We start from the raw sequence: 14,024 nt of genomic DNA on the forward strand, positions 1-14,024 counted from the left end.
AGTTTACAAATCACCACTGCTCCCTAGTGGCAAAATCCAATTCTGCAACATGAAGTACATGATTTTTGAAACTGTAAAGTTGCTTGCCCCTGTCAATTCAAGGAACATTAAACAGCTATTTTAAGTTTCTGAGATCAGTTTCTTTCTCATTAGCTGCTGTCTAACCTGCAGCAACGAATGACAATCCCAATGCAGCCTTAAGTTGAAAGTCCAGCAGCAGGGTCTCGACCTGAAACACCGACTGTCCATTTCCCTCCACAGATGCTGCCTGACCCGCTGAGTTCCTCCAGCATTTTATCTGTTGCTCCAGATTTCCAGCATCTGCAGTCTCTTGCGTCTCTCTTAAATTGAAAGTGCCATTTCATTACAGGAACAGTGGTGCAGAAGTCTACAATTCCTCAAATCTTCAGATCAAGGCTGATCTGTTGCCTAATCTCATATACGTTACCTCGTATCTCCTTGATTCCTTTGGTTAAAAAGTATCAGATTTTAAGCTAACAATTGAAAGGATTTACGAAAATGTTGCCAGGACATAAGGGCCTGAGTTATAGGGAGAGGTTGGAAAGGCTAAGACTTTATTCTTTGGAGCGTAGGAGACTGAGGGGGGGTGTTATAGAGGTGCACAAAGTCTTGAGGGGCATAGATAGGGTGAATGCGCGCAGTCTTTTTCCTAGGGAAAGGGAATCAAAAACTGGAGGGCACAGGTTTAAGGTGAGAGGGGAAAGATATAAATGGGACCTGAGGGGCAACTTCTTCACAGAGGGGGTCCGTATACGGAACGAGCTGCCACAGGAAGTGGTTGAGGGAGGTACATTAATGACATTTAAAAGACACTTAAACAGGTACATGGATAGGAAAGGTCTAGAGGGATATGGGCCAAACGCAGGGAAATGGGACTAGCTTAGATGGGCAGCCTGGTCAGCATGGACAAGTTGGGCTGAAGGGCCTGTTTCCATTCTGTATGACTCCATGACACAACCTCAAACTGCATTTTATGGCAAAGTTCCACAGTTCTGCATGCAGAAGTGTTTCCGAACATTAATCCTGAAATGCCTAGCAACTGCGCCAAGCCAACCAGCCATCTGTGTCATAGGGTCACTTGTGCCCTGAAGCTTGGATTTAATTGAAGAATAGATTTCATGCCAGATCCAGTATGCTTGTGTTGTACCCCTGATTCTTCCTGAATTGTGGCATCAGAATATAACACTGACAAGAATATGCTTGAAACCTTTATAATAGCATTTTCTACATTAAAAAATGCTTCTGGAAGGTTTCCCTGCAGTAGTTCCATTGACAATGTTCTTTGCCCCTGCCCTGAGTGCTTAACCTCAATTTTATTACTCCCCCACACCCCAATACCTACTTCACTTTCCACACGCCCCACCACCCACAGCCACAAATGTAAACGCTTTTCCTTTCTCAGGTATCCTAAATGTATACACTGGGATCGTTACCTTCATGGAATCAAAACGATCTTTGGTCAGATGTGGCTAAACTGATAACACAATTATCTCTCCTCTGTCAGAAGATTTAAGTTATATTCCAGAGACTTAAATGCAAAAATCTAGACTGATAGTCCAGTAATATACGGAGGGAACTCTCCATTGGAGGTGCTGTCCTTCAGAAGAGGCATCTAGACCCTGTCAGGTGGACAAAAGATCCCAAGGCACTTTCTTCAAAGAAGAGATTCCTCTAATCAACTTGGGCAATACATATCCCTCAACCAACATCAATAAAACAATATAATTATTTGGTCATTATTATATTGATTTTGGGAGCCTGCTAAGTATAAATGCTCCTGGATCTCCTAAGTTGCAGCAGGGAGCACACTTCACAAAGTAGTTAATAAGCTAAAGTGTTTGAAGAGACATTAAAATCAACATTTTATAAGGCACTATATAAATGTGTATATTTTTCTTTAAGCTAGCAGAGTATTAACCATTTCTTTAACTACTCTTTCAAACTTTGGGAGTACAAGAGACAGGTGAAATTCAACCATAAATTTAGTGGTGAATCCATAGACAAATTTCTACCCAGAGGATTCTACAGTACTGAAACTCACTTGGCCCAATTGGCTTGCAAAAGATCTTGTTACATCGGAACATAAAAATAAATCAGCAAAGAAACATATTAACAAGCTCTGGAAAGACTGCTTCTCAAATGTGGAAGGTGGCTTTGAATAAAGTGCATTAACAGTTTATCAGGTCCATTGCTAAAATAAAAATAACCAGATGCAATTGCAGCAAAAGAAAACAGAAAGCTATCTTTTAAATATGCGTCTCAATTTACCCAATAAAAATCTATATTCTGCACAGATGGTGACTAGGCCCTCCTTCATTTCACAAATGCAGATCTAATTAAGTGTGGGCTCTCAGGAGAACTAATTTATTTACTCATCAATGAATAATAATTCAGGAACAACCTAAACACATGTTTCACCATCCCTGGGGTAACTGCTAGAAATTCTTCCAAAATTATTTAATAATTCAGTGAGCAATGCCAACAACAAGAATGTGATTGCGCTGGAGAGAGTGCAGAGGAGATTCACCAGGATATTGTCTGGACTGGAGGACTTTAGTTATGGGGAGAGATTGTTATCCCTGGAGCGAAGGAGTCTGAGGGGTGACCTGATAAAAACATATGAGACATGGATGGGGTAGATGGTCAAAATCTTTTTCCCTTGGTAGGGGTATCAAAAACAAGAGGGCCTAGGTTTAAGGTGAGAGGAAGGAGTTTTAAAGGGTATCTGAAGGTTAAGTTTTTTTTTACACAGAGAGTGGCTGACATCTGGAATATGCTGCCAGAGGAGGTGGTGGAGTCAGATACAATTACTATGTTTAAGAGACATTTAGACAGACACTTAAGTAGGTAAAGTATAGAAGGATATGGGATTAGTGTAGACGGGCAAAAAGCCTGGCATAGACGTGTGGGGCCGAAGGGCCTGTTTCTGTGCTGTACGAATCTATGGCTCTAATATTCTGCAAAAACATCGATTCTGGTAAGTGGATTTACTTTGTCTAAAAGCAAATAAACTGCATATTCTGGAAATCTCAAATATGCTGGAAATATACAGCAGATAAGGAAGCATGTGTAGAGAGAAGCAAGAGTTAACACAATCATGTTCTGATAAAAGATCATTAGGCTAAAAAACTAACTGCTTCAATATCCACCCGACCCACTGAGGATAACCCAGCACTGTTTATATTTCATCCTCTGTTGCCCTACAACAAGGTTGGTGATGCAGTGTCATCGAGCCCGAGCACCGTTCAACAAGTCTGCTGACTGGGGCCCCCAATCTTACCTCAGTATCGTCGCTGTAGATGTAGTAGAGGACTCTAATGAAGATTTCTTCCGTCACATTGTGGAGTGTCACCATGGGAATACTGGGCTGGCTCTGGAGTTCCTCACTTTCAGAAAAATGATCCTGCAACAGTGCTCTGAAATAATCACTGCGACTGCAAAAAAATGCCTGCAAGCACAAAACAAGGGACCAATGTCAACCCTGTGCAACCACAGGTCTGCACAGTTTACAGTGTAGAAGGAGGCAATTTATCCCATCATGGCAACATATTGGTTATGTCAGTGGATTAGTAATCCCAAGGCCCAAATTACTGAACTAAAGATGTGAATCAGAATCCCACTTTGACAGCTGGGGAATTTGAATTTTGTCGATTAAATAAATCCGGAATTGAAAAAGGCAAGCACCAACCAGCAGAGTGCTGTAAAAATCCACTTGGTTCACAAACATCCTTCAGGGAAGGAAAGCTACCACCCTTACTCTTTCTGACCTATGCATTATTCCAGAGTGAAGCAGTTAAAGTCAGAATCAGAATCAGGTTTATTATCACTGACGTGTTGTGAAATTTGTTGTTTTGTGGCAGCAGTACAGTGCAAGACAAAACTTACTACAAGTTACCAAAAAATAAATAAACGAAATGGTGCAAAAGAGGAATAACGAGGTATTGTTCATGGACCGTTCAGAAATCTGATGGTGGAGGGGAAGAAACTGTTCCTGAAACATTGAGTGTGGGTCTTCAGGCTCCTGTACTGCCTCCCTGATGGTAGTAATGAGAAGTGGGCACATCCCAGATGGTGAGGGTCCTTAATGATAGATGCCGCCTTCTTGAAGCCTTAACTGTCCCAAAATAGCCAAGCAACACATACGCATCAAGGACAATTAAGGACAATAAAATGTTAGCCTCTCCAGTGATGTGCAACCCATGAAAGAATAAATTGGTAAGTTGGTTTATTATTGACACATGTACCGAGGTACAGTAAAAATCTTTGTTTTGCCTGCCATCCTTACAGATCATTTCGTGACAACAGAACGTTGAGGTAGCACACGGGAAAAACAATAACAGAATGCAGAATAAAGTGTTACAGTTACAGAGAAAGTGCAGTGCAGGCAGACAATAAGGTGCAAGGGCCATAACAAGGTAGATTGTGAGATTGAGTCCATCTTATCGTACTAGGGGACCGTTCAATAGTCTTATAACAGTGGGATAGAAGCTGTCCTTGAGCCTGGTGGTACGTGCTTTCAGGCTTTTGTTCCTTTTGCCCGATGGGACAGGGGAGAAGAGAGAATGTCCGGGGTGGGTGGGGTCTTTGTTTATGCTGGCTGCTTTACTGAGGCAGCAAAATTTGCAGAGTCCATGGAGTGGAAACTGGTTTCCATGATGTGTTGAGCTGTGTCCACAACTCTCTGCAGTTTCTTGCGGTCACGGGAAGAGCAGATGACATACCATAAGACATAGGAGCAGAATGAGGCCATTTGGCCCATCGAGTCTGCTCAACATTTGATCATGGCTGATTTATTTTTGCCTCTCAACCTCATTCTCCTGCCTTCTCCCCATAACTTTTGACACCCTTACTAATCAAGAACCTAGCAACCTCTGCTTTAAATGTACCCAATGGCTTGACCTCCACAGCCGTCTGTGGCAATGAATTCCACAAATTCACCACCCTCTGGCTGAAAAAATTCCTGCTCATCTCTGTTCTGAAGGGACGCCCTTCTATTGAGATGTGCCCTCTGGACTTCGACTCTCCCACTACTGGAAACAGCCTCTCCACGTCCACTCTATCCAGGCCTTTCAATATTCGGTAGGTTTCAATGAGATGCCCCCTCATCCTTCTGAACTCCAGTGAGTACAGACCCAGAGCCACCAAATGCTCCTAATACATTAACCCTTTCATTCTCAGGATCATTCTTGTAAATTTCCTCTGGACCTTCCAATGCCAGCACATTCCTTAGATATGGGGCCCAAAACTGCTCACAATACTCCAAATGTGGTCTGGCCAATGCCTCAGCATTATATCCTTGCTTTTCTATTCTAGTCCAATCGAAAAGAATGCTAACATTGCATTTGCCTTCCTTACTACCAACTCAACCTGAAAGTTAACCTTCAGGGAATCCTGCATTTCTGATTTCTGAATTCGCTCCCCATTTAGAAAATAGTCTTCGCCTTTATTCCTTCTACCAAAGTGCATGACTGTACACTTCCCTAAACTGTATTCCATCCGCTGCTTCTTTGCCCATTCTCCCAACCTGTCCAGGTCCTTTTGCAAACTCCCTACGTCCTTAACACTACCTGCCCCTCCACCTATCTTTGTATCATCTGAAAACTTGGCCACAAAGCCCTCAATTCCATCATCCAGATCATTAACCATACTAAGCTGTGATGCATCCAGATAGGATGCTTTCTATGGTGCATTGATAAAAACTGCTGGGCAACTCCTTTCAAACCTAGTGTCACTGCCTTATTCTGTCCTCTTGGCATTATTAGTTGCTGGGGAGAACAGCTTATTGGCTGAACAGACTGGAGGATTGAAGGGCAGAACGATCTCATGCTTACTTAATTTGTTGGAGTATTTTGCCAGAGTCCCAATATATCAAGGAAGATTCTGTTTCACCAGTTCCCAACTCCTATTGCAGCAATTTACCCGCCTTGAGTTGGGAACAACACACTGGTACGTTTGTGTGTGATTTCTACTTTAAAGCCTTCACAGATCAATCAATGCTCATTGACTATATTGCTAAATAATTTGTCTTATGTACAAATTTTTTAAACTGTAACACAGAAATGTGCACACAGTTAAGAAAGAGACTCCTGTACCCGGATGCTACATCAAGGTCAAGGGGATAATTCAGAATTTTAAAAAAGCATATGTCAGACACTGAGAGCTCAACACTGGTAAACCTAGAGGAGGTCCAGGTGTCCATCATCAGGGACCCCCACCATCCGGGCCATGCCCTCTTCCCAATGCTGCCATCAGGCAGGAGGTACAGGAGCCTGAAGACCCACACCTCAAGGTTCAACAACAGCTTTTTCCCCACTGCCATCAGGTTCTTGAACTGACCTGAAAAACATTAACACTACCTCGGACTATAATTTTTTCCCCCTCTCTCAACCTTGCACTGGTGTTGTTGCTTATTTTTCAGACATATAAGTTAAGTATAATTTATTTACGACCACTATAAACTTGAATTTGAACGATATTGGTCTGGAAAAATTTGAGAAGATTTAAGAAATTGCCAGGGTTGCAGTAGTTTATCTGATGAGGAAAGATAGGCTCAGTAAAGCTGATTTCTTTGAGTTGAGGAGGCTAAGAAGTGGCTTAATCAAAAAGTATGACAGCATGAATAAGAACGATTTTCGTTAGAAGAGACTTCAATAACCAGCAGGTATAGATTGCTTGGTAAAACGATTAAAAAGTGGTAGGGCTCTGGAATTACCCGCTGAGAAAGTGATGGAATCAGAAAGCCTGAACATATTTAATAATTACCTGAATGAGCACTTGATGTGCTATAACCCACTTTAATATGGAGTCGGGAACCAGGTAGTGGGCTTAACTGGGATGCTTTTTTGGCCAACATGGACTGAATAGCCAGATGTGTGTTGTAAATTTCTGACATAATTGTAACATGATTGATGTACACCTTATTAATTCTCAAACAGGTATGTCTGACAAATAACAAATTATGTTTTTAATGATTCCTTAGAATCCGTGGAGAGTTGATCAGAATGTAAGGAGAACTAAAAACAAAACAGGATTAATGTAGGATGAGTGTAAATCAGCGGCTGATGGTCAGAGCAGACTCGGCAAGTCAAAGGGCCTGTTTCTGTACTGTTAGTTTTAAAATAAACACAAAGATACAGACCTTGTGACAAAGGAAGATATAGCCTTCTACTCTGAAACTCAGATCTGGGTAACTGCTAAAGTTATCTGTGCTGTCAAAAGGTAGCTCACCAAAACCAACCTGTGAGAGAAAGAGCAGGATTAGGTTAAAAACATATACTTAGATGCAAAGTAAAACAAAAATCCTGATACAGGCAGTGGCCGAGTTACGTAAGGGTTCTGTTCCTGAGAATTGTCCATAAGCCAATCTCTCCATAAGTCAGAAGTCTCTCCAATGTACTTTCCTAAAGCTTGGCTTAGGGTGGTGGGAGGTGAGGAATAGAGGGTGAATTGCAAAGTATATGGCTCAGACTTTACACTTTTATTTCATAATTGCAACTGCAACCCTACACTTACTGGAAATTTCACAACCAGTTTGCAATTTCCAAAACTTATAATTTAACACAAAACCCTAACCTACTAGTGCTCACTGCAACTAGTGGCGTTCCACCACAATCAGGGTACAAATTTTCATCAATGCAACAATTTTAAGTACTTAAACTATACCCACTGTAAAATATCCTAAAAACATTAGATTTTGTTCTGTCCAAAAGTGAGATTTTAATAGCTTTATGACACACTATGAGAGGTTTAGGTTTAGGACAGGAAGTAAAAGGTTTAGGGGGGAACCTGAGGTAGAGTTTTTGCACATAAAGAGTAATCGGTATCTAAACCACAATGCCGGAGTGTTTGTGGGGAGAGGTACTCTGAAAACATTTAAGTAGCTAGACAAGGATTTGAATTGTCAAGGCATAGCGAGCTATGGACCAAGTCCTGGTAAAGGGTATTAGTATAGATAAGTACTTGATGGTCATACGGAGACCGGTAGAATTTGATGTCTGGTATCAAACTGCTGGTCCTTCAAAGGATCCAGCAGATTAACTCATTCTCTGATAAATCAACCTCTTTCTCTGCAGAAAAGTATGCACGAAAATATCACTTGCACAGCTTCATCTATACATAATACAAAAAGGTGTGCATCGATTTGCTTGAAGAATGTGCAAGGAATTTTGTCTCCACATTTTTCCAACAAATATAAATCTTGAGTAGGCAATAAAAACACCACAGGAACATTCTCAATCCACACAAATTTATTCTTGGTCCTGCTCTAACAATGCAGTATGAAAACTAAGAGAGGATCTCTGAATAATTGAGACTAATTGCATAACCCTTCATGCATCAAGGTTTTTTTTTTCAGGTGTGTTAATGAGTGTATGTTCTCTTCAGTTTCCTTTATTGTGTAACTCATTTGGGAGATTCTGAAAGTTGTTTCAACCTCCAAACTGAAGAACAATGACAGGGAGAGAGAAGACAGGAAGATACACAGAAGCTTTCACATGCAGAGTGTCTATATTGTCACTTTCACTGTGATGTAGTTTTGAATGAGTACCAAAGTCACTAGCAGCAGCATTACCAAGTGTATCGGGCACTCAAGAGACTGCAGCTGCTGGAATCTGGAGTAGACAACAATGTGCTGGAAGAACTCAATAGGTCGAGCAGCATCTTTGCAGCATCTGTGTGTAGCGAAAGAAGTTGTTGTCGCTTCCAAAACCCAGCACTGATAGCTTTTATGTTCCTGTTTATCACCCTCCAGCAGCTGTCTCCAACCTTCACTCCCTCCCCCCTCCACCTTGCTTCATCTGCCTCTCCTGTTTTTTGTCTGCCTCTATCCATCATCCACCTGCCTCTGTCTCTCAACTCCACCCCACCCCATCCCCTACCTGGCTCAACCTACCTGTCATCCTTCACACTCTCAATTCACCAGTCACCTTGGGCTCCTGTCTCACCACTCCTCTTTATACCAGCCATCTCCCCTCTCAGTCCTGATGCAGGGTTTTGACCCAAAACGCTGACAATTCCTTCCCCCCCACGCCACACAGATGCTGCTCGACCTGCTGAGTTCCTCCAGGAGATCGTTTGTTGCTCCAGTGTATCGGGGAACTGATCTTGTCCTATTCCAGGTGAATGAGATCCCAAGGACAACAATGTTCATCCAAATGTAGAAAAAAAGAAAAGACCAACAGAATATCCAGTTCATTATGTAACTATCTCATCCTCGTCTGAAGTTAATCAGCTCATCTCACTCTTACTGGGCACAAAATTTAGACTGATGTCCCAGTGCATAAGGAAACAGCTGTGCTTTTGAAGGTACCATTTGGATGACATGTCAAGCCAAAATCCCGTTTAAGCTCTCAGGTGAGGCGAAACATCTTGTGTCACCATTTGAAGAAATGCAAAGATGTTTGGCTGGCTCATATATATAGCTAATCTGTTTTAGAACTGAGGGCTAATATATACCCCTCAGTTCTATATATATCTCAATGCTGTTTGTGGAAGCATATAATCTGCAAACAAATTCTTGCACTTTCTGTACATTATAACAGTGATAACACTTAAAAATAATTTATTTGCTGTAAACTTTGAGACTGAGATCAAAAATGTGCTGCATAAATGCAAGTCCTTTATTTCAATCATGTTAGAAAAACAGAAAAATTACATTTAAGCAAAGTAATCAGAGCAGGGTTACTGAGAAAGAGATAAAGGAACAAACAATCTGCTGGAAGGACTCAGCGGGTCAAGCAGCTTCTGTGGGAGGAAAGGAATTATCGATGTTTCGGGTCAAAACCCTGCTTCAGAACCTGGTCCTGATGCAGGGTTTCGACCCAAAGCGTCAACAATTCCTTTCCTCCCACAGAAGCTGCTCAACCCGCTGAGTTCTTCCAGCAGATTGTTTGTTGCTCCAGATTTCAGCATCTGCGATCTCTTGTGTCTCTGAGATAAAGGAACAATGGCATTAGCACATTCTACATTGTTATGTCAAATAATATTCCATTTATGTTTCATATTTTGGAATTTATACTGCATTAGATACTGCAATCTTTGCTCGAATATTCCCCAATGCTCTTAGGGATTTTAGGTTCACTAAGAATCAAAGAATGGCAAGCACAGAAGGTGGCCATTCAGTCCACAATGCCTATTCCAGATCTTCAACCAGGTAATTCCAACCTCACCCCCTCTCAGTGTAGCCCTGTAAAATTTTCTGTTTCAAATATTTCTCCAATTCACCTTTGAAAGTTTAATAACTCCCACCATCCTTTCAGAATGTGCACTCCAGATGTTCATATTGTGCACATAAATTTTCCCTTTACCAATACTGTAAGCCAGTATCCCCGATAATTGGTCATTTAATGATCTCTTTCTCTCTACTTTATCAAAAAGCCCATGATTTCCATAGAACAGTACAGCACAATACAGGCCCTTCGGCCCACAATGTTGTGCTGACCTTCAAATCTCGCCTAAGACTATCTAGCCCCTTCCTCCCACATATCCCTCTATTTTAAATTCCTCCATATGCTTATCTAGCAATCTCTTGAATTTGACCAATGTACCTGCCTCCACTGCCCCAGGCAGCGCATTCCACACCCCAACCACTCTTTGGGTAAAAAAACTTCCCTCTGATATCTCCCTTGAACTTCCCACCCATTACTTTAAAGCCATGCCCTCTTGTATTGAGCATTGGTGCCTTGGGAAAGAAGCGCTGGCTGTCTACTCTATCTATTCCTCTTAATACTCTAGCTATTCCCATGATTTCCAATATCTCCATACTATCTTTCCTTAACCTTCCCTACTTCAGGAAAAATTAATTCAAAAACTTTTGAGCTGCTTTGCAAAATATATTTTAATAAAACAGGAACTTACCCGAAGCTCAGCTGGTAGGGCACAGTCGGCAAGCATGGCCAGGTCATCTTGTAGCCTGCAATTCCCATGAGATTCTAAAGTGAGAATTTTTACCCAGGTCCCAGGCTTTGAAGACACTGCATTAAAAATAAAACAAAAGCATCAGCTCCATCATCCTCTTAATCAAAAAGTATTCTTTTTTCACTTTTATTTTTATTTTGCATTTCACATTCATTTCAAAGCAGTTAAATACTTCAAGGCAGAATCACACATAATGTAGGAAACACAGCAGCCAAGCACATAGGAAAATGCAATGTGCTAATAACCAGATAATCTCCAACAGTGATGTTAGGTGTGGGATAAATACCAGGGCACTGGGAATAACCACTGCTCTTCTTTAAAACAGTGCTATGAGATCGTTTACATAGGATCATAGAGAAATACAAAACGGGAACAGGCCCTTCAGTCCAAGCTGACTAAGATTCCCATCTAGTTCCATTTGCCTGTGTTTGGCCCATATCCCTCTAAACATTTCTTAACTATACACTTGTCCAAATGTCTTTTAAATGTTGTTATTGTACCTGCCTCTAGAGCTTCCTCTGGCAGCTCATTCCATATACTGTACGTACCATCCTCTGTGTGAAGAAGTTACCCCTCAGGTCCCTTTTAAATCTTTCCATTCACCTTAAACCTATGCCCTCCAGTTTTTGATTCCCCCAATAGATCAATTTAATGTCTTATTTAAAATACAACATCTCAAAGGGTGCAACACACCCTCAATACTAACTTAGAATGTTAAAATGGATTTTTTGAAATTGGACTTGACCAACCCCTTCTAGCTTAGAGGTGAAAGTACTATCCACTGACAAGCTGGCTTCCAAATCCTACCACACAGCCTGAAGAATTTTTTTCTGCCCTCAACTAGTTTCCATTTGGAAACTATTCGTGTGATAGCCAGGGATTTTGGATGAACTAACTTCACTGTTGGTCCATATCCCTTTTCTTCCTTTCTGAAAAAGAAAGCAAGTAAGTCCTATCAGGAGGCAGAGAAATTCCAATAAGTGAGAGGAATATGTGTTTCCTTCTCTCACTTGCAATGGGAAATGCCTTGCCTTTACCTGGCATTATATAACACCTTTCATTACCCTCAGAACATCCAAAAGCACTTGATCAACACAGGATTGCTTTTGGAAGTGTCATCACTGTGGTAGGAAAAATTGCAAGTCTTGTTCTATGCATGTCTCACCTAGTAACTTAACCAGTATGTCTCCCTTAAGCTCGGCCTGGGAAGTGGGGAAAAGAGGGTGAATTGCAAAGTATATGGCTCAGACTTTACTCTTTCCTCATTATTACAACTGCAAACCTACACTTACTGTAAAATTCACAGCCAGCTTGCAACTTCTACACCTCGGAAAACACAACTTCCCAACCTACCAGCAACGACAGAGTGCCCCGCTACAACTGGAGGCATTCCACAACAATGAACAGGAAAACGTCTTGCCTTTACCTGGCTGCTACCTAGAGTGGCATGAGGAGTTCAGGGTAGAGAGAAAACCCAGAGGCAGTCCTCATCTCTCTGCACAGACGAGTTCATAGTATTTCTAGGACTTGCCTTCATGTTTGCCTCTCCTCATGGCGCAAAACAAGATTCAACAGCAAACTCCAGGAATGATGGAAAACACGATGATGCTGGAGGAACTCAGCAGGCCAGGCAGCATCCATGAAGAAAGGCAGGTGGTCAACGTTTTGGATCAGGACCCTTCTTCATGTACCTGTCCAACTATCTCTTAAAAGTTGTTATTGTACCTGCCTCAAGCACTTCCTATGGTAGCGCATTCCATATACGGACCACCCTTTGTGTAATAAAGTTGCCCCTCAGGTTCCTATTAAATCTCTCCCCTCTCACCTTAAACCTGTGCCCTCTAGTTCTTGACCCTCAACCCTGGGGAAAAAAAGAGGTCCTCAATATCACAAACTAAAATGGAGTTTGGTTTTATTTGTTCTAATTGTGTTTTCTTGTAAAAGTTGTGCAAAATTTATGTTTAGTTTATGTTTTTCTTGTGAATGCTGCTTATATGATGCTATGTGCCTGTGATGCTACTGCAAGCACATTTTTCAATGCACCTGTGCACACATGGACTTGTCAATATGACAATAAACTTGACTTTGACTTTGATTATCTGATCACATAATGGATAATGCTGTCTGCAAATTAGTTGCCATTCTTCCTATATCACAAATCAGTGACTTCATTAATTATAAAGTGCTTTGGGAGATCCTGAAAGTGTGCAAGTGCAAACCTTTTTCTTCAGGTTATGTAACCTAGGAAGCTTATGACCAAAGAAAATATATTTTGTTTTGGAGATTCACTGATCTAGAAAATTGAATACTCCAAGAACTTACCAAACTCATATACTTTCTTGCATTTGCTTTCTACTTCACTGATAAGTTCTTCTAACTTGCACTGCTTTGCTAAGATTTTAAAATCTTCCACATTTTCCACTTCAATGTCTAGGCGGCCTGTAGAAACAGAAAACCAAGAAAATAGTTACATTGCTTTAGGTGAAAATCAAAATTAATTTTCACTTGGAAAAAGATGGGTCACTAAATAACCATCAACACACACAGTTCAGGAGGACAGAGACTGCAGAAATGGGCAAACACACAGTCAACATATTTTAATGCAGAAAAAGTTGAAGGTAAAAATGAGGAAGAACAGTATAAATTATGTGGCAAAATTTTAAAATGGGTGCAGGAACATTGACCTGGAGGTTCACTGACAGAAATTGCTGAAGATAAACAAGATATTTAAAAATGTACACAATATTCTTGGCTTCATAAATAGAGACATGAATGCAAAAAGAAGGTATATATGATAAACTTTTTTTTTAAAAAGACTGGATCATGATTACTGGCACTACATTTTAAAAAATGTTAAAGAAGATTAACTGGAACTAGAGGTAAAGGTACTTACTTAAAGGGAGAAAATCCAGAAATTGGAATTTCTGGATTCCAATGCAGAAAACTAAAAAGTTTCATTTAAAAGAAGTCTTCAAAATTATAATGGGTTTTGACAGAAAATGTTTATGCAACATGTTACAGTATTCTGGAATGTATTACAAATTCAGAATTGCAGAAGGGTTACAGCGCCAATATGCTATCTGTGCTCT

The 14,024-nt window shown here is 40.9% G+C and overlaps 1 protein-coding gene across 3 annotated transcripts in view; it reads right to left on the minus strand.

Moving 5' to 3' along the window:
* abtb1 (ankyrin repeat and BTB (POZ) domain containing 1) overlaps window positions 1-14,024 on the minus strand; it is a 76,067-nt gene that overhangs the window by 14,657 nt on the left and 47,386 nt on the right. For all 3 annotated transcript variants that reach the window (XR_007956512.1, XM_052018480.1, XM_052018479.1), the window contains 4 exons: window positions 13,258-13,374; window positions 10,876-10,991; window positions 7,160-7,258; window positions 3,302-3,469 (listed from right to left, as the gene is read on the minus strand). Coding sequence is in view for 2 of the 3 variants with exons in the window: in XM_052018480.1 (XP_051874440.1) it covers window positions 3,302-3,469; window positions 7,160-7,258; window positions 10,876-10,991; window positions 13,258-13,374 (500 nt within the window). In the remaining variant the exon portion in view is untranslated. The remainder of the gene's footprint in view (window positions 1-3,301; window positions 3,470-7,159; window positions 7,259-10,875; window positions 10,992-13,257; window positions 13,375-14,024) is intronic.

This window comes from Pristis pectinata, chromosome 6, assembly GCF_009764475.1.
Source record: "Pristis pectinata isolate sPriPec2 chromosome 6, sPriPec2.1.pri, whole genome shotgun sequence".
In the NCBI taxonomy this organism is placed as follows: domain Eukaryota; kingdom Metazoa; phylum Chordata; class Chondrichthyes; order Rhinopristiformes; family Pristidae; genus Pristis; species Pristis pectinata.